The 27,651-nt window shown below is 43.0% G+C and overlaps 1 protein-coding gene across 4 annotated transcripts in view; it reads left to right on the forward strand.

Moving 5' to 3' along the window:
- RAB3B (RAB3B, member RAS oncogene family) overlaps positions 1-27,076 on the forward strand; it is a 60,242-nt gene extending 33,166 nt beyond the window's left edge. For all 4 annotated transcript variants that reach the window (XM_065673350.1, XM_065673348.1, XM_065673351.1 and 1 more), the window contains 3 exons: positions 12,758-12,876; positions 21,996-22,120; positions 25,707-27,076. In XM_065673350.1, the coding sequence (XP_065529422.1) occupies positions 12,758-12,876; positions 21,996-22,120; positions 25,707-25,894 (432 nt within the window). In that variant the 3' untranslated portion in view covers positions 25,895-27,076. The remainder of the gene's footprint in view (positions 1-12,757; positions 12,877-21,995; positions 22,121-25,706) is intronic.
- The last annotated feature ends 575 nt before the right edge of the window (positions 27,077-27,651 follow it).

Below are 27,651 nucleotides of genomic sequence, written 5' to 3' on the forward strand. Positions count from 1 at the left end.
GAAGTAAACATGTACTAGAATATTGCCTGTTCTTATCTAAGAGGCTTTTTGTAACATTTGCTGTCTGTTGATACAATGGTCCTAATGTATGCAGGACTGATTTGATAGGATATCATTAGTGACATGGAAAGACACTTTGAGATTAGAACAGAGAGTATATTCTTTATCATCTGATACTTATTGTCTGATGGTTTACAACAAGAAGAGTACATATTATAGATGAAACTTCACAGCATGTATTTATTTATACCCCACTTGATGAGCATAATGAGAATCTAGGAAGTTTTTGGTCACTAAGCATCAGGAAGGCTGGCACAAAGCATTGCTCATCTGCGATTAAGACTTTGTTGACAGTTAGATCTTAGGATTCTCTTCTCTCACCTGCAGGTGTTGGCAGGAGACGAGCTCTGATACTACCACATGGTCTGCTAAAAAGGCCAGCTACTGTTGTCTGAGATTTATGGGAGCACTCAGTTTGTAAGACAGGATGCCCTTGCCCTCACATGTGTCCTTTGTCATTCTGCAGCGAGCACTGGTAGGACAGGGATGAAGGCATCTGCTTTCCCTCCAGGTTTCATATGAAGAACTAGCAAAAGGAGACATCTAAACAAAGAAATCTGGGTGTTATTGTGGCTTTTATTATTTTTCAACTGGCTCAGAAGATCAAAATAAAACCTTTGGTCAAGGGAAATTACATTCCCTTTGGTACTCTGGATGAGGAAAGAAGTCCTGGGTGCCACGTGAGGAGAGAAGCTGGCATTTTATTAATGTTTTAAATAGGGATGCATTTTGTTCTCTGGACTCTGTGAGAATGGTGACTGTGGTTTGAATTGTATCACTGAAATGGAAACTGCTTCCTGCAAGACCAGAAACCATTTTGTTCTGCAGAAAGGCCAGATGCTGTCACTGCCTGGATATTGGTATAAAGCTTTATGGTAAGCTCCAGACAGCCCACGCCAAAGCTTCTCCTGCTGCTCTAAAGCCTCCAAAATCAGGCCAAGTTTTAATTCTTTGATGTTGGAATAAGACAAAATATCAGCAAGCAGCAAGTGCGGCTCATTTAAATGTAGTTTGATAATGTTTTGAAGCAGTTATGCTGTTGCTGATGTCCCTTTAGTGTTAAAATGTCTTTAGTTCATTGGCACATATAGTTCTGCTCACTTGTACCTATGCTTTGTTTCAAAGTTTAGTTTTGCACCCTTTTGGTCAAGGGGAGTGATTTGGACTGGGTTGGAACCAAGAACAAGTTCTGTGAGCCTTCTTTTTGTCTCTGTCAGAGTAAATAGCTTGGTTTTCCCAAAATGTCAACTTTTTGCACCTTCTCCAGACAAATCATGTATAGCTACACAGGAAAGCAGAGGAGCTTGGTCTTCCCGGGGGTTAGTTCTCAGTAAGGAAGCTGGTTTCCTTTGATAAATAGTTCAGCATGTGTTTTCCCCAGTCTAACAGGACAAATGCATTCCCAAGCTGGGAAGTGTTTCTTAAAGTGTGATGGTAATGGAGTGTAGAATTGCTCATTGCCGAATTGAGCTGATGGTCTATAGAGCCTGTTGTCAATCTGCTGCTGGTGGACAGTCAGGGTGATTTAGGAAGCAGCATAATGTTTATGCATGAACTTGTGCTTGTATTGTGCCTGATACTATGACTGCTTCGATTACAGATTTGTTGATAGACCTTCAGTTGCTGGGGGTGATGCTGTGCAGTTTTTGTATTCTATGAAGCTGTATTAATGTAAAATTGCTAGAATATAATGCAGAATGATGGCCCCATATTTTTGTTCTCCTGAAAAGCATCACATGCATTTAGTGTTCTGTACAAAGATGATCTTCTGCTGTCCCTCTTCCACACAGGATTTTCGTTAGCTTCAAACAGGATAGTCTGGAGTTATCACGAACAGCTCTTTTTGCAGCCTTCTTTCCTCGGACTGAGGTTGTGTTTTTGAGTAATAGATCACGTGGAAAATGCTGTATGTTCTTATCTAGAAACTTAGTCTCATTGGAGAGAAGTCAGGACCTCCGCCTAGGCAGGATTCTTCACTGAGGTCACTGCCTGCAGGCAGGACGTTAAAATTCTTCACAGCTTGTTTTATATCAAAGTACAATGGCCAAACGTCTTCTCCCCGAATCTGGGCTGAATCAAGTGGTCCTCGTAAGTAGGCTGTGCTTGAGAGTGACTGAGGTCCCACTGGTGTGGGGACAGATGAGGCATGCAGCAATGCAGCTGCTTTCCATCAGAAGAGCAGGTAAGTGCACCATGTGGGACACCATCAGCCCCTGTAGCACGGTTTTCTATGGTCCTGGTACAAGTAATTCTTTGCCTTCAGTAGAAGTTTGTCCAAACCCTGTACAGAGTGTAAGCTGCTGTAGCAAACCTTCTTGGGAGCTAATATTTTTCCTGCTGGGATGATAATTCTTTGACCCTTATTACCTCTTGTGTACATGTGCACATATTAGCCTGACAGCAAGCTAAGTTTGAAACAGTCTATTGCTTTTATGACTCCTATTGCTTAATAAATAATTAGAAGTACGATAGAGTTCCCCACCAGTATTTTTCTTGTCAGTATTCACTCTTTATATTGGTTGACTTCAACTGTATGAGACACACTGGTGTGAACATCCATTAATGCTCAATTTCCAGCTGATTATACTCAAAGGCAATGTAGGGTGGGCCTAGCAGCATCTGTTCAATCGCAGTCTGGGCCAGGATTTCTCACTGAAATCCTGATCATCTGAAACACTGACATGATATTCTCATTAGGATCAGAGTTGTGGGCATGCAGATCATGCTGTGATTGACCCAGCTGTGGTCTGCTTGCTGAACCTGAGATGTTTCTTGTTTCTTGGGGTCTTCTTCAATAAGCCAGGTCCTCAAAGACTTTTGTTCCTTTTTTTTTCCTTCCCACTTTAGGTAGGGCTTCCTTTCCCCTGTTCACTGGGCTCCTTGGATAAATCATTTACCCATGAAAAAAAGGACTACAGGAATGGATTTTGGCTTGGTTTGCTCCAAAATGAGCTTAGATGCGCTATCTTTAATTCAGAAGAAATACAAAGTGATTCCTGCCAAGAAGAGCTGCTGAAAGTCAGTTTTCTAAACAGCTGATGAAGGAAGTAATTGGGACATTTCAAGTAGGTAATGGTGATTACAATACAGTCTGATTGTAGCCCTTAAATCATTATTGTAACCTCCCTCTAAAATCATTTTAGAGGATGGAGAAGCAGTTCTCAATAGGTAAGGACTGGCTAGTTGAGGACTGGAACTGGGTTAGAAGTTTGTTTGAATGCCAGATAAATCAGTCATATGTTGTTTCTTTTTTTTATGATGCCAACAACACGTTTTCTTCGGCTGAGAAATCTGTTATTTTCCTCTGTCTTTCTAAAAAGGTAAATACAAAGATGTGCTTTTCATCATTAAGATCTGAGCCACTTGAGCACTTAGCCTGCCCACTGGCCAAAGCCTTGGAAGCAGTACATGGCCTAGACAGAGCAGGGAGGTGTTGTGGTCATGAAATAATTAGTACACAGTAAAAATACCAAGCAGCAAAACATCTCACAAGTATGTCACAAAGTATTTGCTGGTGATGCTCTTTCCAAATAGAAGGGAGGAGTGGGCATCACCACAGAGGTGGGTGAACTTACAATAGTGTGTGAAAAGGCTTCACACCAAGAAACCCCGAGGCACTGTAACACCATGAGAGCCCCAAAGGGACCTCACAGCTCATTCCTGAGCTGCCCTAGGAGTGCAGTAGAGCCATCTGCAGCTGTCACACAATGCAACTTCCAGTTTAACATCTGGACTGTGTGGTTATAATAGAAAATCTTGCCATAAATGGTAGCAGGTTATTTTCTTTGTCTTGTGACATTACCGAGCATCGTGCGTGCGCTGTTGTGGTTGACAAATAACTTAAATTCTAAGCATCTATTTTAAGATGTTTATGACTACTCCAAAATAGCTGTCCTTTAGCTGAAAGTCTTCCTTTCTATTCTCAGCCAAGATGTGGGTTTGCTTGGAAAGTTTCAAATTCCGTTTGATTGGTTTTTTTACACTTTTGTGAATTTGATCAAAACCCCCTTCATGTCACCTCAGGAACTCTATCAGATTTATTTATTGCATTGCTTTTCAAAGTATGTGCACATTTCTATCAAATATAAACTTATGAGGTAGAGGAATCTGTGTTATTGCTAATTCCAGTGCTTGGAAAATATATTTCAAACTCTACTGAAGTGGGATACCTTTTTTATTTACCTTCTGACTTATGAGCTTCAGCTTGTTCTTGCGGCTCGTTTTCTTCAGGCTTTCATTCTACCTTCTTGTGTGTTAGAACCTTAAATATCTTTATATTTGTGTTTAATGCTCACCTGAATTGAGCAGTGAGGCTTTTTTCCTAATTTGGCAGATAATAAATTGGAAATTGCCTGATCAGCTCTTAATTTCTACCAAATCTTGAAAGATTACACATGAGGGTTTTAAAGACCTTAAAAGAATACATATATATACAGACACACACATATATATACACTCTATATATATTTTATTTGATGCGTGGTTCTTAATATAAATTATGTTTGGTTATTTTCCTTTGGTTCTTGATGCTTTTTTCTTTGTGATTCTTTTCCTTGTCTGGCCTCGTGGTTGCAGAACATGTTCTGGCCTCATGGTTGCAATTTAGTTTGGTATTTTAACCTTGGAAATATCATAAACACCTTCCCAGAATCTCTGAGCACTTTGTCTTAGAATTGATCCCTTTAACATAATACCTCTAGGGGGTTCTTGTGAAGTATGAGGCTCATATTTAGCCCTAATCCACTACTAAATAAGATGAAATCTTCCCTTGATAAGAGCAGTCCTGGGAGGTGATGCTTGTAGCAGAGTACTAAGTTTTCTTACAATAAGGGATACTAATAGGTCTGCAGGCACAAAGTCATCGAGCTTCATAAACACCTTGGGGTGTAAATATTTGCTTTGTAAATGAGTTAACTGAAGGTCTTGCCCAGAGTTCTGCAGCTGTGGTCCTGGCTGGGTACCGCTGCAATGGGGTTGGGCTGAGTACAGCTGTGATGGAGTCTGGGCTGGGTACCTCTGTGATGGGGTCCAGTCTGGGTACCACTGGGATGGGAGTCTGGGTTGGGGTCTATCTGGGTACTGCTACCATGGGGTCCTGCCTGAGTACCACTGTCATGGGATTCAGGCTGGGTACTGTTGCAGTGGGGTCTGGGCTGGGTACCTTTGTGACGCTGCCAGGGCTCCGGAGCTGGGCAGCTGTGGCCAAGCCTCGTGCAGAGCCTGCTCCACACGGACTCACTGCATGGTTCTCTTGCTGGTTACCATGACATTTGATCACCTAGAAATAGGCTCCAGGAAGTCTGCGTCTTGTTCTGCTGCTCTCAGAGCTGGGATTTGCCATGTTCTGCTTGCTTGCGTTTGAGGGGGAGTGAGGCTGATAGCAGTATAATGCTAATTCCCTTCACCTTATCCTTGTTCCTTTCCAGATCAAAGAACCAGGCTACTGAATTTAAACAGATCTGTACCACAGATCATTTGACTTCCTTCTCACAGATTTTGCATTTGCTCTTTTGGCAGCTGATTGATAATGTATTGAGATTTTCCTTTCTGCTGCATGTCTCCATGGGTTAGCAGTCTGCTGTTACGACCCACACAGTGGTAGCTGGACTGTAGCACATCTACCCACTGCACTACAGGACCATTTAGGACGTCCATGCTTGCACGTTCACAGTAGTGTAGTGCTGCTTCTGAAGTACTCTGGCTGTGATTAATTTATCTGCTTCCCAACAACCTGAGCTAATTAATAGCACTTGGAGCGGCTAACATTGCTCAGACATCTGTGCACTGTACAGTTGTTCTTACGGTGTCTGATTAAGAGAACTAAACGATATACACAGGACAACTAAAAAGATCTAGCAGAAATGGCAAGATATTCTTATATAACAATGCATTCAGTGCCTGAAATGCTTCTTATTCAAGGATCTCAGCCTCTTAAAATACTTCTTGAACTTTGTTTATTTGCAGCTAAAGAAGTGGAAGCTGGAAGTGGGCATATGGTATGGGTGCTACGTATGTTTATTCCTGCCGCTTCTTTAGTTTTCTATTGAGTTAAATGGTTCAGGAAGAATCAAAAGCGTATCAGAATGATATGTATATTAATTCTAAGTCATGAAAAATAAGACTTTTCAATTCCATGGCATTAAAGAATGTGCAAATGAACTTAATCTTTGTGTATGCCTCTTCAGGAGGTTTCTCTTTTGCAGCCACTGTCTTTTAAATACTCTAGCAGAGAAACTCAAGCTACAGGAAGATGAGAAGAGCAGATAGTGTCCATAAGCCAGCAGCCCTGTTTCGGTCCTCCTTACCTTTTGACAGATGAGGAAGGGCAACTGCTGTTAATCTTTGCTACAATCTCAAGGCACCTGGGAAAATGGAAGTAACTTTGTTAACATGTTAGTAGGTCAGGACCAGCAGTGTTAATCACAGCATGCTGGCTTGATTCCAGTTAGGAAATTAGAATCTGCTGAGTGAATGCACCCCATTGTATTTCCAGTGATTCACTTTTAGTCTTATATAGTGTTGGGTCGCTGAGCAAAGTTAAAGAGCTTCCCAGCCACCAGAAATGTTTTAATGCTGGATGAGGTCAACCTGCGCAAACTTGTCCTCCGTGCCCATCAGCTTAGTTTATGGAAGTTACTTTATAAAGAAAACCAAGTGCAGTGCCCTACCTGAAGGGATGCTCAGCCCCTGAGTTACAGGGGACAACTCCAGAAGTGTGTGTGTCAATGAAGACTGAGGGCTCTGATGACTGGTGAGCTATTGTGGGCTGTGCATGTGTTAGAAGTCTCTTTTCATAATGTTTCCGTCTCCCTGCTGGGAGCAGTTAGTGGGGGAATGTTAGAGCACACAGGGTGGTAGGAGCTTCTGTAAAGGGTAAGCAAAACAGGATAGAAAAGTGAAGCTTCTACAACTGGTGGTACTGAAATAACCCAAGGCTTGTGGTTTTACTGCTTCTAAAAAGTTGAAATTAAAATAGTCATAGTGGGGAAGCATTTAAAAAACACTTTGCAAGGATAAAGCCTTTTAGAAAAGAAGACAGGGGTTTTCTGTTGGGTTTTTATTCATAACAGAAATGTTTTGCTGCAAATTGCTAATATTGATCAAATTAAGCTGTCTCTCAAGGTATCTAAATGTGGCTGAGTAGGTTCCAGTGAGTTTTGGACAATGGGAGCACTCAATAAGAAGAGAGGAAAAAGGCACGCTTAATACCATCTGTTGAACTGGAGCTTTTTAATCAGAGCTGAGCTCTGAAGGAGCCAGGTGTTATTTTGCTCCTGGCAGCAATTGAAACATCACAGGCTTTTCATGACATCACGTCTTTTCCATGTCTTAACCAGTGACTCATTTTGCTTGCCTGTTTGTTCCTATTTCTAGCTACCAGCAGGAACAGTAAGCACAATGTTAGCGTTCTGTTATTAATGGCATAGGTCACTCTCTTCGCTCACCCTTGTCTTTCTTGGTGGGTTGTTTTTTACAGCCCTCTTCTTCTTTCTCAAAGTGACTTTTTTTGTTTATCTGATGCTTTCTTGAGGGCTTCCACTCAGAAGTCTACTTTTGCAAAGGAAACCTGTGTGCTAATGTAAAATCCAGGAGCTCTGATCCCAGAGCAGAGCCCTTATGCTGCTGAGCACTGGGTGAGCACACAGCTGAGGAAATCACAGCTCCAGAGAGCATGCACATCCTGACATGATAGTAGTGGGATGGGAACATGCCACCCACCTCGCAGCAGGCATCGGTAATGTTGACCAAAACAACTAAAATTGCCAAAGATCACGAGAAATTCAACTCTTTGCATTGCAACAGTCCAGAAATGCAAGGTAATGCTGCTTTGAGCAGCTAGCGAGGTCCAGTGAGGAAGGCAGAGAAGAGAAGGCTGCATGTGAGCATGAATGTTTCCTCATCTGTGCCGAAGGGAAAGTAAACAGGTCTTGGACATAAAAAGGTCAGTTACTGAGCCCCAGAGTGGCCTGTAGCAGAACAAACAGCCCTCTGCCTTCAGGATGTGTCTTTATTTGATCCTTATTTTGGTTATCTGTCATGTAGAGAGCAGGAGCTTAGGTGGCCAGCCTTACTGAGAACTGAGCTGTGTTTGCAGGGAGTCAGATGTTTCCTAACACTTTGATGTCTAATAACTCGCTGCCCCTATAACCACAGGGCCGTGAAGTTGATTATCCTGTCCCCAAGGCTGACCAAACTCCAAACAAAGAGCCATGGTGTAGGTGTCACGATGTGACACTGAACAGTGGGGAACAAGAGGTCTCTCCTTCACCATAGCTGATGAAGCCCTGAAACTGTGGTTGGTGCTGAGTTAATGTAGCCTCTGTTCTGACTCTGAACAGCCTAAGCAAGGACGATGCTAAGTACATGCATCCTGTAATTGTTGCCAACCAGCTGGACAATGGGTAACTCTTATTCTTACTTATTATTCTTCTCGAAAACAAAACCCCAAACTCCAAACAAAACAAGCAAAAAACCGTAATCCTTTAAAAGAAACCAGAAGGTTTATTTCTTCAGAGGCTGTTTGTCACGTACACTGCTAGAGCAGTCACAAGGGCATTAAACCCAGTGCAGATGAGAGGTGTCAGTGACATTTTATTTGGAACAAAGAACTTGTGGCTGGAAATCTTCACTAGAAGAACGATAGTTCAGAACCAGGGATTCTGCTTTTTCAGACCTGCAGCAAAGAGCATCTGCCATGATTTAAAATCTCAGATATGTTTCCTGTACAAGTGCCTTGCTGTTTGTGCTGAGACAGCCAAGTACATTCAAGTAAACCTGGTTGTGCTCCTATTGTGAATGTTGACGTGATGGATCTTGTGAGTAGCGGGCGTCTGCACGCAATGCAAATGCATTTAGTTCTTTTTCTCCTTTGATAAACACTGAATTTTGATTGCTCATTAATGGAAAACCTTCAGATTTGTGTTTCAAGCTACCAACTGATGGTCTTGTGGGTTTTTTAATAGTTTGTATCAAGGACAGACACATATGTAAGCTACAGAAGAACACATTACACGTTGGTGTAAATATACTGAGACCCTTCCACGCTTGGTTACAGCCCGGCTTTCTGATTCCCCTTCAGGGACAGCCAAATAGGCTGAAGGCTCAGGCTTTTCTTCCTAGGCATTTGGCTAGACTGTTAATTAGAGCTACCCCAGGTTTCTGCTGATCCCTGCCTGTGCCTCATCTACTTGTCTTCTAATGAGTTTGTGGTCTACCTGGAAATCTTGCAAGCAGCTTGGGGGAGCAGGGAAGCAATCTGCATCAGTTATTTTCTCCTTCGTTAGATGAATGTCTTGCACATAAAATCCTGCAATGCCTAATTGCCAAAGGCGTGTGGTGTTTTAAACTCTGTAAGGACAGCCAATGTACACGCTGAAGGAACCGAGCTCGGATTTTGCAGTTTGTTTAATTGTATTGATGTTGAAGTATGTGGGGGTAGGGGATGGTCAGTGAAGCTCGTATAAAACATGGTGTGTGTCAAGAAAATTAAGCCAGTTCATAGCTGTCTAAGAAGCTAACATAACCTGAAGGGAAAAAGTCACTTCAGGGTGATATTACAGAGATTCGTATGGATCTGGAGTAATGCGACGAAAAACATTCAAGGGGAGATGGCATGCTCTGTACCTGTACAGTGAAACAGAGACAAGAATCCATCAGAGAGCCATATAGAGATGAACGACGTCTCTGCCTTACTGCATAGCCACCAGGGCAAGGTTATGAATAAACTTCACATACCGTGAAATATAGGATGCCTTTTCCCCTCTCATACACTGCCTGTGAGAAGGTAGACACCTAAGTATATACAAATGAATATGCAAATGACCTTCCTAATGAGGTAAGTGCATTGTCCACCAGAGAACAGACAATGACTAAGGAAGTACATGTAGACCTTTGGGGTTCTGCACCTCCTACAGCCACATCCCTGTTTCTTGCTAATGGATAAACTGGAGTCTACCTCCCTGCACAGGGGGTTTGTAGGCAGAATACTGAAATCAGCAAACCAGAGTTACCACATTTCAGAGCTTTCTGGCAATAGCGCAGTGTGCATTAACACAGAGGAACTCTATAGGCTGAGTCCTGATCCTCGCTGAGCCGAGGCACTGAACTCATCCCACAGGATTTGAAAGCCACCCTGAGCGTCCCTTGGGGCTGCTGCCTGGAATAGCCTGGATGCACATCCTCACAGCTAACTCCTTGCTCAGAGCTACTGTCAAACGTAATTTCTTTCCAAACTGTTCTACATGTACCTAGGCAATGTGCCTTGCTGTTGCTTACTGCCTAGTCACAGCCCCATGCCCTAAGCCAAAATGAGGACTAGTTAAATACAGCAGAAAACAGAAGGTGAGATTTGGGAGATCCTGGCAATGTAGGTGTAAAACAAGAATGCTGTGAGTGTGAGAAATGAAGAAGCCTGACTTCCTGTGGATGTGTTCCTTTTTGCTGGTTGCAGGATCTGAGAAGTCACTAATACTGATTGAGGTCTTTTTCCTAATGAGGCATGAAGAAAGCCTCCCTCCTGTGGATCTTTTGGTGTTGGAAAATGATAAGCATTGAACTAAGCTTTTTCACCCAGCTTGCTAAGGATGCTAAAAGTCTCTCTTCACCTTACCAACTATATTCATGACATTTGTAAGAATGTACCTTTGAGAGTGTTACCTTTGGGTCAAATATGAGCATATCCACATGCATGTGTAGAAACTGATGATTCAATAAGCCTTGTGTCTTTGGGAAATCGGGCTAAAATAAAGCAGCTATCACATCTGAATAAACAGAGCAATACTGTTGCTACTGAGCCCTTCCCCACTCGAAGAATTATAGTTGGGATCTAGTTGTCATGGCTGGTTTAGCAGTTGAGCAGCTAAGCAAGGATGTGGTGTCAATGACTATGAGTGTGCTCTGTGATGGATTTACCATGGTAGGAGAAGAAATGGTCATTCAGGCTGCAAGGTGTAGTCCACCTCGTTCTGGTACTTCTTGTCAGGAGGGAACAGAACTATTTCTCAGGCAGTTTGCAATGCTTTGCCGTGATCAGCCAATGGACTACCCTGCCTTGAAACAAATGTACAAGTTCCAAGGAAAAATGCCTTCTTTTTTCCAGAGGATTGGTGGAGAAACAGCAAGATTCCTGCTGCATAATATCTCCCTAGGAAATTCGCGGTGTGTTACAGCTGTGGATGGTCTCACAGTAGTGCAATAGGCAGTGTCTTTTAAGCAAGCTGCAGGGAGCTTATTTACAAGCGCTTTCCTCCTACAGAGAGCCTCTGTGATATTCTGGTGCAGAACAACAGGCGATCGTTGTTGTTTTCCCCTTTCGTCGGCTGGCTAGCATGTGTTCTGGAAGGGCTGACACTGTCTCCTGCATGCAGCAAAAACAGAGCTGCATGTATGGGAATGATGAACCGGAGGGTTTTAAAGCTGAGTAGTTTCTGACCCACTGCACATTGTGTGTTTTCTGGGGCTCTGGTCATGTGCTATGTCTGATCAGAAACTGTCTCAATACTCTGGCAAGAGTGCTTTACATGGATTTATTTTACTTTTCCAACTAGCCATGTGATAGATAAGTCCTTCAGGGCCTTTTTCTCTAGAGAAGAGAAACCTTAATCATCACATTTTAAACCAGTGGCGGTAAATGCTTTCTTAAGTGCGGGTTTTGTGGGGACTAAAGGAGCATTCATTTCAGAACTGCTAACCCATGAGAGTAACTAGCAGTCAACACCTTATGGTGAGCTTGAGCTTTGAAAGTAAGGCCTTTTGCCTCCCTGCAGCTCTTTCACAGAGTTGCCATTTGTCAAAACATAGATAAGTGTTTGTTCAAATAATAGATACATCCTGTATGAGAGAGACGTTCAGCACACGACTCTTCTTGATTCAGAAGGCAGGTCCAAAGGGGGCGAATTGGATGCAGGACTGTTGATCGGATGTAGAAACACTCCTCAGCTTAAGAGCCGGCAGCTAGAATGTGAGGAGTAAATGTTGCTGGCATCCACCAGATGGTATTTGACATGTTTTCTAGCTGTCACAAGTCTTCTGTTGTATATGTCACAGTTTCACCTTTATGCTGCCAGACTGAACATAGAAATGACAACTGCAGGTAGAGGTGCTCTACAGCACTCTGCAGACAAAGAGAATTAAATGGAATTCAGTAAATCTCAGATTAGTACGTGCACCTCAGACATCGTGAGTGGGATATTCCGTGTTGGATTCACTTTGTAGAGTAATTTTCATTGCATCAAGTCTTTAATTGTTGTCTTTAACCTCAGGTAAGAGTCAACTGCAGTATCTGCTCAAGGATATTTTCCTGACTGCAACACTGAAGTGCAACGCAGAAATGCCTTTTGCCTGCTACAGTCCTGGGCTGTTTTCTATTGCCTGTGCTTTGAAGTGTCAGCTCTCAGTGAACTCTGCTAACGTTTTATTATTGCCTTGAGGCCGAGGCAGAGAAGAGCAATTAAAGGGTTGACATCTTTGGTATTTTTTAATAGAACATGTGTCAAAATGCATTTAAGAGATCACAGTTTATGCAAAAGCCTAATTAATGCTAAAATGTAAGGACAGTTCATTTCAGATGGGAGCAAATGAGGGTTTTAAAATGTATAACAACAAGCAGTGGTTGCCCTGTTTTAGACACAGGACCTCACTACAAATGCTGTTTCTGAGAATTAGAGTCTTAAAGCCTAAATATTCCTTTCTGTTCCAGGATACAGCCGGACAAGAAAGATACAGGACCATCACTACTGCCTACTACCGAGGAGCCATGGGCTTCGTCCTCATGTATGATATCACCAGTGAAGACTCCTTCAATGCAGTGCAGGACTGGTATGAAATATTGCTGGGTTTGGGTTGGTTTGGTTTTTGGTCAGTTCTCTCCTCACAACTTGTTTGTTGAGAACATCAGACACCCCATCCTCCATGGTGCTTTGCATCACCCCGTTCTTTCTTCTTCATCTGAACTCTGGGATAAATAACTTGGGTTTTAAACTCTCCTCTAGAAAATGTTCCACAGCTTCACTTTAATGAAGAAGTTATAATTAAAACATAGTGGCTTTGAAAAGTTTTAATTTGTTCCAAAGAAATTAATCCTTTAATGCATTATCTGGGGTTGGGAGGTTTTCTGTGCTGCTAAAACAATCCCATGTAGCAGTGGCTGTTAGCGTCAAATCTCATTTAAAATCTAATAAGGCTAAATCTTTCCAAACTGACTTGAAAAGGCGTTTGGTTGTTGCTGGGTTTGTTTGGATTTGGGGCTGTTTTTCTCCAAGGGTAGACACATGGAACATTATTCACCTTGCCTAGCTCGAGATACGTAAAAATCTAACTTTATCCATTTAAAAGCTATGAAGTTTAAATTAGTTGTAGTGGTAATAACAGGAGGAAGAACAAGGCCTAGGACAGAAGGCAAGCATACCCCTTGGAAGCCAGTCTGTTACCACTGACTACAGAAAGCAGCTGGACAGCTCAGTAAGGCAGTGTTTGGTGAGGAATGGTGGGATGAGGGAGAAGGAGCTACCTATTAAATGTGAAGGGTGGAGGCTTAGCCCAGAAGTTAGGTAAGAAACGGCTTCTCAGCTGTTGCAAGCTCTTCTGGCTCCACTGAATTCAGGCAGAAACACCAGAAAATGATTTCTGCACTTCCTGGTGACAGAAAGCAAGGAAATATTTACGACTTACAGTGAAAGAAGAAAGCATCAGCTCAGTTGCTTTAAAAAGGCTATGGCAGTATCAAAGCTGCATTGGTACTGCACTGGTACAGGCTGGTCTACCTAGCATTTAGTGTGCGCTTCCGCTTCCCCACCTGGAGGTCCCCTGATAAGTCATGCCACCTCTGTTCTTCCTTGGGAAGCAATGTCCCACCTCACTCTACACTGATCTGATTTTGGAAGCAGAGCTGCAGCCCAGACCTTCCTGTATTCCTGCCTTCTGGACAAGTACATGTACAGAGCAGGAAGAGTAAGTGGTCTTGCCAGAAGAGCCAGAGCATGTTATTGCTGTGGTTATGAGTAGTGCCTGCAGCCTCTTTGGAGGTAGGTGGTAGAATCCAGCACAGTGCCCAAGGTGAAAACACCTGAGCTGCTGCTGTGAGGCAGTTGCTGTGGGCACAGCATGGATAAGCAGAAGGCTGGACCCTGTTGCTGGATCTTGTGTTCTGATGTGGCATCCTCACAGGGTAACACCAGAGTTCATGGAGGAAATACAGTGCATGGGGAGGCAGGGGAAAGGCTGCATTTATCCTCAGAAGTAGTATCCCTCTGTTTCCCCCCAAACTTGTAAACCTCTTGTTGCTACTGCAGATAGATACGGTCAGCATGCAAAGAAAGCTGATGCAGCGGTTAATGTAATCTCCTAAGTCTGGTGGATTGATTTGCAGTGACCTCTGTGACCCACCAGGAGCATGTGATACATGCTGGCTATGGCACTGGCTCTTAGCATCCAGCTCAGTTTGGCTTTTTGTTGAACACCTATTCTGTATCCCCTAATCTAGGTTGTGACTCAGAAACCACAACAGTGTGGTCTGTTGTTGATAGTAATTTGGCCTTCTCCCAAGGCTGCCCGTTATTTATTCTTGCTGTCCACTGAAGCAGATGGTCTGGACCATCACATCTAAGGATGTAGTCTCCATTCTCACCCCTTCGCCAGTATCCTGACACCATGCTGCAGGAGGTGAACAGCAGCACCTTCCCTAAGCTGTCCTTCACCAGCTAATGGCAGAGGAATAATTTTTTCCTTGCTGAAAACACAAACCCAAAGGTTTTGCCAAACCCGGGTTCCTCCATGTGGCACATTGGCCACCAAGCTCAGGTGAAGCTTTTCCTGCTTCACGTGTCTGCATGGGAGCGCAGGTATGTGAGCTAGGGCAATATCTTTCACGAAACTAAATATTTCAGCTTGGTTACCTGGTGAAACAAGATATATGGGAGCACACAGTTCATCTGCCTCTCTGTCTGTCAGTTCTGCTCTGATAAGTTTTACTTACCGATTGTAACATAGCCCAAAATACCAAATCTCAATCTCTGAGCTGATGCTATTTCAAAGTTTGTACAGGTGAAGTTTAAGCTGAAGTATTGGAAGTGGTCTAAGCTCCATTCCATCAAAGGCCGTGCTGAAAGAGCAAGAATTGGGAAAGGTCAGCTTTGTCTTTTTGACTTCATGTCTTCCCATGCCACGGGGGCTGCATGAATATAATTTCTAAGAGCACCTTGTGAGCCAAAGGACAGAGGTGAACCATCAGTTTATTTGTACTCTGTATGTTAGGAATCCTTCCAACCAGTTGGAAGATTTGGAGCCCAAATCACGTAGTGGGGTGGATAAAATCAGTCTTTTTCTTCCCTTCCGAAGCTTGTGCACAGAAGAGGACTGTAGCAAAGCCAGCATCGCTGTGCCGGCAGAGTCCTCTAGTGGCGGTACAACTGAAGAGATGGTTTTCTTTCCCCAGTCTGCAAAATTGCTTTCCTAACTTCCAAAGGGACAAGAAATGGAAACAAAAGCTTTTTGCCTCGTGCTGCTCTATCAGCCTCTGCATTTGCTGGCATAGCGAGTAGGTAGGGGGTTTTGGGTGGTTTTCACTGTCCTGGGTGATGCAGTTATGCTTCAACGTTATACTGGATCTGGTCTTCAGCCAGGAGCTATACCCTCCATGGAAAATTATGGTGTCTGCTACTTGAGTTCATTTAGCTCAGAGTCTTTATCTTCACCAGCCTGGTCTGTTCTTCAGGTCAAGTGCAAGTCAGAAGCATGCCAAATGATAAGAACAGGGCAGTTTACTGCATAGAGGACAGGGTCAGACAAAACCATCAAGGAGACCCTCCTGTTGAGTCCTGAGGTTCAGAAGGACGCCCCTTGCTTGCTAAACTCCTCAGAGAGGAGTCTAGGTGTGCCTGTATCCCAGCTTAGTCCCAGACTTGGTCGATGGTGTATGTCTAAAGGATTATACCTGCACAATTAGTCACTTATATTACCTAGCTAAGATTTCAACCTTTAGCATGCTATTGGTCACTTGCTGAGAATCTATTGCAACAAGGAATCTCTCAAACTCAAGGAGCAACCTTGAGGCTGTCCCTACTCTAGGGGAGACATGGGTGTACAGCCCATTGCTGTGCAGCAGAGCTCAATGGGCCTCTTACTCTGTAAGAGAACATAATTGACTTACAGTCATATCTGCTTACCAACTACAGAAGTTAGGGGGTTTCTTTTCCAAACTTGGCTTGAGTCAAGTCTTTACCAGCATTATGGCTGGGGGTGTGTGCGCACACGTTGCTCAGATTATCCCTTGTCTATTGAGTTATCTGTCTCCACTTAATCCACTTTGAGTCTGATGTAGCCATCACAACCAGACGCATCCATTACCACCACCACTGGTGGTTATCACTTGGGCAGGGTCAGGCTGGAGGTGGGGGGTAGCTCACAGCCACAATGGCAAAGTTGTAAGCTGCTCTTTACCTTGCAAGGAAGGTGTGTGGCCTGAAAAGCAAGTTGTCTCTCTGCATACAGAGATTTAAGTGGGGCTACAACAAACCACACTGTTTCTGAGAGCATACTTCAACCCTCACTGAAGTCAAGTGGGGCAAACACATGGGATATATGCAAAAGCTAAGAGCCAAGCTCATCCTAGGTCATCTTCTATCCTGCAAGCTTCCCAAAATTATAGCAATTAATGCTAAACATCCTCTCTCTTTTAAGTGTTCTGCTATCCCAGCTGGCTAATGATGGACTTTTCAGTGTCCAGCTACAGTAAATAAAGAATACTGATGAGTTGAATATTTTGTCATAGATGCAGCATGATGCAGCAGATGGGCTGACCTTTTAGTCGTCGAGAATAAATCAGCACTACTCTGTTAATGCTGAAGTAAACCTAGTAAGGAACTTGTCATCTTTCCCAGTTATTCCTAAATTAGCATGTGTGGATGGAATGTGAGTGTTTCTCTGGCGTAAAAGATGAGTAAGCCACTTGCCCTGTGATCATGGGGCTGGGTTCATAGAGCATATACAATCAGGCTTAGGATGATACCTCAAGAAGATCATCAGCTAATAAAATACAAAGCGATGCCCCTTCTACTAACTTTGGCTGCTGTCCATCCCAGTCCATTCTCATTGGCTGAACATAATTCCTCAATCCTAAAACTGTATCTATTCATGAAATCTTGGAATGAGTCAAGTTGTGTACAGTATCATCTATGTGTTTTACACTAGGATATTCCTCAGTCCTGAAGCCTGATAGTTCCTTCTGGTGCCCTGCCTACTGCTCCTTAGTGATTCAGTTTTTAAGATGCTGTGTAAGCAGGCAGCCAACATGAGTCTCAGCCTATCTCATTGCTTTCTCTTGTGCCATCTCTTCCTGCAGAGTTCCCTGCAGAAAGCAAGATAAAAGCACGAATAAACAGCTGAACCAGAGACCTAGCACTCCAAGTAAGCTCTTGCCCATGTCAAACCCTTAACTTCTGCTGAACTCGTAGGGCTGTGCATAGATCTCAGAATTCCTCTTCATAACTACACTGAAATTGTGGGAAGGTGGCCTTGCACAAAGTGACCTCTCTACCAGACAAGTCTTTTTCCTTCTAGACCCCTCCAGCATCTTAGAGCTTATACCCTCCCTCTAGCTGGCAAATTCCCATAGCAGGTTGTGCTTTATTATTCTCCAAGCCTCATCACAAAGCTCTGACATCCCCTCTAAGATTGCCTCCCCTGTGTGTATGGTGCACTTTACCTCTCTGCTCTGGCTCATTGGCATGTGACTGTTTTAACAGCCTCCTGACCTGCCCACAAGGGAAATGGCACTCTCCCTCGCAGTCTGCCCTATGATGTCTTCCTTAGGTGATGTTTTTACCACACTTTTCATATGGGTGGATATCCTAAGAGGATTCTGGTTTGCTTTGTGTCACTCCAGAAATACTTCTAAACCTGGTAAAGGCATTCTTTCTCCTGAATGAGGAGGATCATGGCTGTATATCAGGTATTCAGACAAGTTCTCCAGGTAGTATATGCATGTGAAGTGCGGTCTTTCTTTCATTCACATAGAGTCATAGAATAGTTAGGGTTGGAAAGGACCTTAAGATCATCCAGTTCCAGCCACCCTCCCATGGGCAGGGACACCTCACACTAAACCATCCCACACAAGGCTCTGTCCAACCTGGCCTTGAACACCGCCAGGGATGGAGCATTCACAGCTTCTCTGGGCAACCCATTCCAGTGCCTCACCACCCTAACAGGAAAGAATTTCCTCCTTAGATCCAATCTAAACTTCCCCTGTTTAAGTTTTAACCCGTTACCCCTTGTCCTATCACTGCAGCCCCTGATGAATAGTCCCTCCCTAGCATCCTCATAGCCCCCCTTCATTATTAATTCCCATAAACAGTTATCTTAAAGCAACTGAGAAAGAGTAAGATACAGAATTTAAATGCATTTGGGAATATCTAGAACATGACCTGTTCGCTTGCTCCTTGAATGGTAAAGATACAACAGAGTGTATGAGAAGCCTTAAAAGGCTAAACCTGAGTGACTTTCTGTACTGCAGTGTGACAAAGAGCACAGTCAGGTTATTTTACAACAAAAAACATAAATGGGCAAAAGCAAAGATGGGTTTTGCCTTATATTTGAAAGTAATTAATCTTATTTAAATAAGGTGCACATCCTGTAGGTGAGTGAAATGGTTAAATGAGTTTTCTTGGCTTTCTAAATACCTTTCTTTTTAGCAGGCTCCTTTGACAGTTACTATTTGACACTAGCTTAATAACTTTGTGCACAGATAAATCAGTGGTTTATACCTCATTTGAAACCGTACTGAAACTAGGATATACTCAGTACTTGATACTGTCAAGTAAATAGAGAATAGTATGGAAACTCTTGCTTTGGACAACCTGGACAATTTCACAGGAGGGAAGGAAAAATTGGTTAAATATAACCTTGATTTGAGAGACAGTTGTGTTCACACATCATCAGCTGTATTAATGTTTCAGTCTGACCTCTAAATTAGGTTGTTGATATACCCATGGAACTGTGAACCTGAGACTGTTTTCCTTCAAAGTGTGAAGCATAAACCCCGTCCTTTATCGTCAATTTGGGGAATTCAGCACAAATAAAGCACAGCATTGTTGTTGTGTCACAGAAACATGTTTTCCCCAGTGTGTATATTGGACTGCCCTGACGCTTGTTGTAACACCTTAATTGCACAAGCCTTGCTGTTTGTTTGTTTGTTTGCCTTTCCAGAAGCTTCTGGAAATTTGCTGCCTTTCTTTTGGTATGGGGATCAGGGTTTCTTTTAGACATTCATCTTCACAGGATACCCGGAAGGGACTCTTCATCGGGGACTGTAGCAACAGGACAAGGGGTGATGGGTTTGCACTTCAACAGGGGAAGTTCAGATTGGATATAAGGAAGAAGCTCTTCCCTGTGAGGGTGCTGGGGCCCTGGCACAGGGTGCCCAGAGAAGCTGTGGCTGCCCCATCCCTGGCAGTGCTCAAGGCCAGGTTGGACACAGGGGCTTGGAGCAAGCTGCTCTAGTGGAAGGTGTCCATGCCCGTGGCAGGGGTTGGAACTGGGTGAGCTTCCCTTCCAACCCAAACCAGTCTGGGATTCTATGATTCTATAACTTTGTTTAGATTTTATTCCTAGTAAGTGTAAATGTCAGTGTTCTGTGAGAGGTTTTTCACTTATACGGACAAGGAGAAGGATGAGTTTTTGTGGGAGATCCTTCATGGGTTTTTGTCTTCTTTCCAATTATCTAAGTAACTCTGTTTAAATAGCTAAGATTTGGCAGTGTGTCCCCATATAACCCCTCATGGACTGCAATGAATCCAGAGAGAGGACTGGGAGTCAGAAGAGGAGCCTGGATATAAGTGTTTTAAATGGAAGCTGGAGAGACTTTCTTTCTCTGTATTGCTTATGGAGGGAGACTGGGGAGATTTCATCTTCCTGCACTCTTGGTTGATTTCTGAGGTCACCCCTCTGTGATGAGCTTTGAGAAACCCCAGAGTACTGCATAAACTCATCACAGAGTTAGTTCTCTCAGGGCTTGTCTACATGGGGCACTCAGAAGGGTGAAAGCGGGGAAGCCAAAATTGGGATTGAGTGAGTGCCTTTCCAGGAGGATGCTAAGAAGAGTGCAGAGTTTCACTGCACAAAGGCTCGGTTTGTTTTTGCATGCTGCAGTGTGGGTCTGGGTTTGTGCGATGGGGTTTAGGTTCATGTTTTCCAGTGCAATCCAAAATGGCTCCTGATTAATGGCAAGCTGCACAGTGAGATGACCCCCTTTTCCATAGATATCTGTGGAGTAACGTGACTGGCTGCTTCCCTTGGAAAAGGCAAGTAAGCTGCTCAAACTAATTAAAAAGTATCCTTAGCAGATCAGAGCTGGAGGCTGCTGCTAATTCAAAAGAGCAGGAATCGAGTGCTTTATTGTTAAGGGAGTTCGAGCAAACTAGAGAGAAGTGAAAATACGAGGGGGATTCCTGGCTCTCCTGGGAAATGGGTTTGCCTGAAACTACAGTATCCTGTATGGAGGAGTGATGAGCAGGGGCAGAGTGGGAAGGTGAGTTAGGGACTGGAGGAGGTGGAGGAGGGAAAGAATGAATTGCCTCTGGCAGAGCAGCCTAATTACCTTTGGGAAGGAGAGAGGCTTAAAGATAGAGCTGGCTTAGTGAAGGTAAAATAGGTTGGCCCTGTCTGAAAAAAATGAATGATACCAAGCTAATACTGTTCTGTTGCTGGTCCTGTGACACCTCTGCAAGGATGATGGGAAAGGACCAGCCCCTCAGGATAAACAGAACAAAAATCTGCTGTTTTGCCATAGAAAAACTATGAAGTGGCCCAATATAAGGTCAGACTTGTAGAATCATAGAATACTTAAGGTTGGAAAGGACCTTAAGATCACCCAGTTCCAACCCCCTGCCATGGGCAGGGACACCTCACACTAGACCATGTCACCCAAGGCTCTGTCCAGCCTGGCCTTGGATACTGCCAGGACTCCTGGGATCCACAGCTAGCTCCACTCCGGTTTCAGCATGAGCTCCAGAGGGCTTTAGAGGCTTTAAGTTCATCCCAGTGCTCCTGCTTAAGCTTCCACTCACTTGATCCTTCTGTCATTGAAATTAGTGTTTGTCCGACACTTGCCGTTTGTCATTGCATCCGCTGTTTCCTGCCTTAGGTATCACTTAATCCTGCTGGGTTCAAATATTAGCTCTCAGAGCCTTACCTTCATCTCATACCTTCCTCATGTAGTTACGTTTCTCTTTCTCTTTAGCAATTGTTTCCATGTTGCTATGCAGTTTCAGTCTCTGTGAACAAGTTTTCCTGTTCAAGCCAAGATGACTTGATGCTCCCATCTGTTTGACTCTCAAAACACTATTTCTTATGGTGTTACTAAAACTGCAGCTAAAGGGCATTTTATTTGTCTGCTCCCTGCTCTAGTGGAAGGTGTCCCTGCCCATGGCAGGGGGTTGGAACTGGATGAGCTTTAAGGTCCCTTCCAACACAAACCATTCTCTGATTGTTGCTATGTGTTTTATAAGAGGTTGTAAATCTAGCATGAAATGTGTATCTATCGTATGGTTTTCTCTATAGGGACAATACCCTTAAGAGACGTAATTGATTGTAACTCCCCCGACAGGTTACAGCTGAAGGAGAATAAGCTTTTTTTTGTCCCTAGACTTCAGAAATTACCAAGTTCAGCTTTTCAATAAGTCTGGATCTTATGATTTTAAAACACTTGCAAAGCCGTAACAAGAAACTTTGTTGGCACATGAAGGTAAGGAGTAGTAAACCAGAATGGTTCTATAAATGATGTAGTTTGCAGTCTTGCTTTATGTGTAAGATTGGTCAATTGTCTTTTAACCAACACAGTCTTGGATGCTGATGTTGCCATTAATAGTACTTGTTTTTATACTTAATGTATGATTGTATTTTGGCATAGCTGGTGGAACACAACAATCTTTTTTGACCTCCTGCAGGGCCACACAAATCAAGACTTACTCCTGGGACAATGCACAAGTGATCCTGGTGGGAAACAAATGTGACATGGAGGATGAGAGAATTGTACCTGTAGAGAAGGGGAAAAGCCTGGCGGATCAGCTAGGTACGTATCACAGCTTTTCTTTCTACTCTTTTCCCTTTGCTTCTTTATACTGTGTATGATAAAAAGTCCTTCCAGAATCAATATGGTATCACAATGATGGCATCACACCTAAGAAACATAATATATTCTAGGTCCATAGGTTACTTGCTTAGTGCTGAATAATACCTTCTTGTAGTGTTGCTCTGTCTATCAAGCTAGTTTCTGAGGATATAAGGAAGACAAAGTTTGTGTGTGAGCAGCTTTTATTAGCTCACAGAATTAAAAGAGAAAAAGTTTTCATAAACATAATCCTGTCTCCAGGTCTCCAAGTGCCACATAATGATTTTCAGAATGCAAGCATTGATTTTTGTACAACAAATTCATTTATTTTTGCAACTAAATAGTGGAAAAAGAAGTTTATACATCAGAACTGTAGGGTGAGTACAATGTACCATGCTTCTCTATCCAGGGAGGAAAAAGACCTGGTTATTGATGTGGGATAGAAAAAGCAGAACTTCCATTTGCAATGAAAATTTGAGAATGAACAGCAAAAGAAATTAATCTCATTTATAATTTTTGTTATATATTATAGAATACATGATCTTTTAAAGATGGAATATGGCCTTCTGTGTTAAGCTTTAACTATACTGTTGCAAGTAAATCCTGTTGAATTTAATTCAGCTACAGCCAAGACCCTGACAGTGGCCATACTGTACATATCTGTCTAGCTTTTAAGAGCAGAGATTCTTATCAGACCCAAAGGAATCGCCATCACCTCCGATTTATAAAATCCTATGTTGTCTTCAATTCCTGAGCAGTAATTGGAGGGTACAGAATATATTCTATTACATGCAGAATATAAACTGGGGGTACTGGAGCTCCAGTACACACTGCATCCATTGTTGAAGTTCAGTGTGTGACCTTGATCAAACTGCTAGTTATAGTTAAATCTTAGATAATGAATGTTTATTAGTTGGGGGGGTTGTTATTGTTGGTTTGATTGGTTTGGTTTGGGTTTTGGTTGTTGGGTTTTTATTTCATGAAGGGAAGCTATAGAAACCTTCCTCGTAGATACTATAAAGTACGGCTTTGTGATAGGAACCTGTGTGATATGAAGAAAGATGTCAGTGTTCCAAAGAGTTAAGAGCGATCAGGTTATTCTTTCATGTTTCACATGCAAAAAAAAGCAGCATGTCTGCAAAGACCTGCAGGATTAGAGCCTTCAAGTATAAATTCTACATATGCTAAGCACAAAGAGATCCTGTTTATGACCAAATATCAAATTAAACCCTCTAATTTCCCATTATTAATATTATTGTAGCAATAATTCTTTACACCTAGGACTAGCAAAGCAAAGACATGGGTAGTTTGCAAAATCAGTTGTGGGCTCTTTTTTACACATCAGGATTTAATTTGCTTTTGAAACTGTGAATATGAGTAAATTCTGTTCCTGGCTTGCAGACTTTCGAAACCATTGTTAATGCCATGTGTGCTCATGTATTTTGCAAGGGTAATCACACTGTTAGCAGTTGAAAATTTGTCCAGAACAATGTAACAGCAAATAGAGAGTTTTACTGGAACTTCCACTACTATTTGGACTTCTGATGTTTTTTCTCTCCCCAAAATCTGTTTAAATACAAATTTGGCATCCAGAATCTGAATCCATTACGTTTGGGACACCTCAGAACGGACATGAGCACAGAGTTACCATAGCAACTGACTCCATCAGTAGGAAACTGTTCTGCTGAAGAATCCCCAGTTCTGCTCCTGACCTGTCCTCATGCTTGTCCAGCTCACCCTGGAGAAACGTACCCAGTGCAGAGCAAAACAAAACCTGACTGTGCCTTTGGGCAGTCCTGCCTTGGTCCTCTGTAGCCTCCCAAAATACTGAATGCTCATTTTAAAAGGGCTGAAAAATATGCCTGGATTTGTCAGTCAGCTTTTCCTTACACTAACTGTGCTAATGTGTACAGTATTATCTGAAATTACTTAGTGTGGTAGGTGGGAGGTATCTCTTTAATTCACTATTGACTTAAAGCTTAAACTGTTAGCTTTCATCATAGTGATTCACATAGAGGTTATCCGCCAGCATGTTTATCTGTTTGTATAGTGACATTAACATCATTGAGATGATTTCCTAATCAGATGAATAAATTGTTATTGGCCTGAACACAAACTAAACCAAAACACATTCAGCCATAGCAGAAGCTAAACCAGTGCTGGACTGACAAATACCTAAGTTCAGGTCTCTGATTCCCTGTGCCTTTTATATATCTGCTTTCAACCATCATCAAAGACAGCAGGTGAGGCAGCTGGAACCCTTTCCTGCTGCAGGACAGCCGTCTGACTGCTACAGCTGAACCCGGGACACTTGCTCACTCACAAGGACACACCTCCATCATCACCTCACCCGTTGTCCCATGATACTTAAAAAGTGTTGATGCCTACTTGTTATCACGCACAGGATGCCTCAGTCCACCAGCAGAGGCAGGCTGATCAGTTAAGATGACTTATCTTTCTCTTTCTTTGTGGCAGAATCAAAGAAAACTGGTGCAATGCACAAGATCCCCAGAATGAAGCACAACAGAATGTAGCTTATTGCAAAATAAACTCTCTGTGGTGCTTGAGCTCTTGCTTTTGGCAATATAATAACCTGGTAGAACAGAAGCAACAGCCATTGTAAGTGATGGTTGGCCTTTCATGCCCCTGGGGTTAGAAGGATTAAGAAATGCTTCCCAGCTCAGTGCATTTTTGCTGGCAGAGGCAGGGTTCAGGCTGTGAGAAGGCTGGTTTGTGCATAGCAGGGGGTGTCAACGGGCAGCAGCTTGATGTCTGTGACATCCCCACCTGGCATAATTCCAGCCTTGCTGTTTCGTTTTTGGTTTTTTTAATCAGGAAGGGTCAGTGTTTGAGAATCCATATTCATACAACAGCAAGGAGCTGCCAACTGGACACTGAAATTACTCTGTAGGAGGCACACAACGTTATTTGCAGTTCAGCAGTGCTGAACGGCCCTTGTCAGGATGGGTGCTCTGCCATGACCTGTGTAGTGTATCCATCACCCTGAAGAGCTTTCCATGTAAGCAGGCAAAGAATGGGAATAAACAAGACCAAAGTCACGGAGCATTTTGCTCACAAGCGCAGAAGTTGGTCAGCAGAAGGAATACAACCATGACCTTGCTTCTCTTTCTGGTCTCTGCTCTTGCTAGCCTGCAGTAGTGGTTTGCAGAGAAAGCCTGGTCCTTGAGGGGTGCATGGAGCCCAGGAAGGCCCCTCTGTACATTACCAGCCAATGGTATGGCAGCAGCAGCTGCAGCCCAGGACATCTTTACTGACCTAAGGGGGAGAATTCAACTGCCTTGTGCTGGGTTTATTCATATCTGTATCATCTGCAGATGAATTTACCAGAGTAAGGATCCATTTATTGACTCTTATTGATGCCTCATAAATTTTAGAAGCATTTCTGCTCACTATTCTGAGAGTGTGGGAATGAACTGAGCTAAAGAATTGTCCAATGGACGAATTCTGATTCATGTCAGAATTAATATTTTAAACCCCATCTCCATTATCAGTCTCTATTGATATTTTTCCCCACTTTTTCTCACAGGTTTTGACTATTTCGAAGCCAGTGCCAAAGAAAACATCAACGTAAGGCAGGTGTTTGAGCGTCTCGTGGATATAATCTGTGAGAAGATGTCAGAGAGTATAGATTCAGACCCTTCCAGGGGCACTTCAGGAAGGAGCATGCGGCTCACAGACAACCCACCCCCTTCGCAGCAGAACTGCTCATGCTAGTGACCTTTCTCACTGAGACACATCCTTCTTTCCTGACTATGTTTTGCCTTTTCGTTTGTAGTGGTGTGTTATGTAGTGCAAGGGCAGAAGTCTCTGTTGTAGGAAACTGGTATGTTTTGTTTAGTGTGTTGGAGTGTTAATATTATATATTTCTTCATCTGATAATTTAAATAACAAAAATCAGAATAAATATTGTAAGTGCACCTTGTGTTAATGTTACACTGAAGAAAAAAGCATTGTTTCGTGTTGCAAATGTTACTTCCACAGAGAATGTTGCATTTTTAATTATAAACTCCTGTACTGCAGAAAGAGTTTTATGTCAAGAACAGCAGGAAGCATAAAAACCAATTAGAAGGGACCAGGTCTAAAAGAAAATGAGGGAAAAGATCTCTTATAAAACAAGAGTATGTCCATATATTTTGAATCATGGCTGCTGTCCTCTAGACATGGACCTCAGCTTATCTGTACAATGGAGCTGAAAGCAGTGTGTTTCTGTCTGACAGTTCGAGGTTCTCTAGAGAGCAAAGAGAAAAGGGCAGTGGATTTTGCGTCAAGCCTCTAAATAGAGCATGAGCACACAGAGGAATCAAAGCTGCCAGGCTGGGATGAGGAGGCCTTGCAGCCGCACATGCTCTTGGCTGGTGCTGGGTGAAGGCGCAAGAGCCCTTCTACAGGCTGCCCTTGCCTGCACACTGCCCCACAGCCACCAGGGAGGGCTTGGGTGCTGCTGTGCTTGGCACCTTGCCGTCCCTTAACATCTAGAAGCCCAAGAGCTGACTGTCCTGCAGCTTCTCCCCTGTATCCTCTAGTTTTACCTTTCCAGGTCTGGATCTACTCTGATCAACTGCTTGACAGTGGGCTTGTTGCAGGATGAAGGGAAGGAGGAAGTGGCTGCTGCATGCTTAGTTGGAGGCATAATCTGACAAGTAAGACTTGGAACAGCACTGTCTCAGAAAGATAAAAATACCAGGAGCCAAAATGAGTGTTGGCAAATATTAGTGCCGGATTAGTGCCAATCATTAGTGCCAATATTATTAGATTTTCTTTCTGCGTTTTGTTACTTTTTCTTAAGTTTTGTGCTAGACGGGTTTGGAGGGGGATGTTTTTTTCTGGTTTCAGATTCAACTGAAAAAAGCAAGAAGATTGATTAATAAAACATAATTGCAAATGAAAAACAGCAAAGCCGCCCTGTTAAGTTATCCCGCAGATGTCTTGTTGCATCATTCTTTGAAGGGAGGAACAATTTTTCATACTTGATGCCTAAAATATTCTTATATTTCCAACGCCTCTAAAATTATAAAACTTCTGCCACATGCAGAGCTTGTATTTCCCTGAAATTCCTGGAGGAACGGCTTGTGTGAACCTGTGAAGTCACATTCACCGTACGCCTTCGTTTATGGTTACGCCTTTGTGCATCCCAGCTCTGCAAGTGACTGTGAATTGTGGCTGTAACTGTAAATTAAGTGGTTTCAAAGAGAAATTTGCTGTCTTAAGGTGAAAATCCTTGCAAGTTTTATGGCTTTACCTGAAGGCCATGAGCTTCTCTGGCTAAGCAGACTTTCTGATGTCAGGCACTGGAGTTGAGTATCTGCCCGCTGCACTGCTGTGTGCTGGATCATGACACTAGCGAACGCTTCTGTAATTCTGTCGTGTCTCAAAGTGTAATAGTTCTAAGGAGAAAAGCACAATATCCTGGAGAAGAATCCAACTACGCTGATGTAGTTTGAGCTGATCGTGCTGAAGGCTTGACCCCTTTG

This window comes from Lathamus discolor, chromosome 3, assembly GCF_037157495.1.
Source record: "Lathamus discolor isolate bLatDis1 chromosome 3, bLatDis1.hap1, whole genome shotgun sequence".
In the NCBI taxonomy this organism is placed as follows: domain Eukaryota; kingdom Metazoa; phylum Chordata; class Aves; order Psittaciformes; family Psittacidae; genus Lathamus; species Lathamus discolor.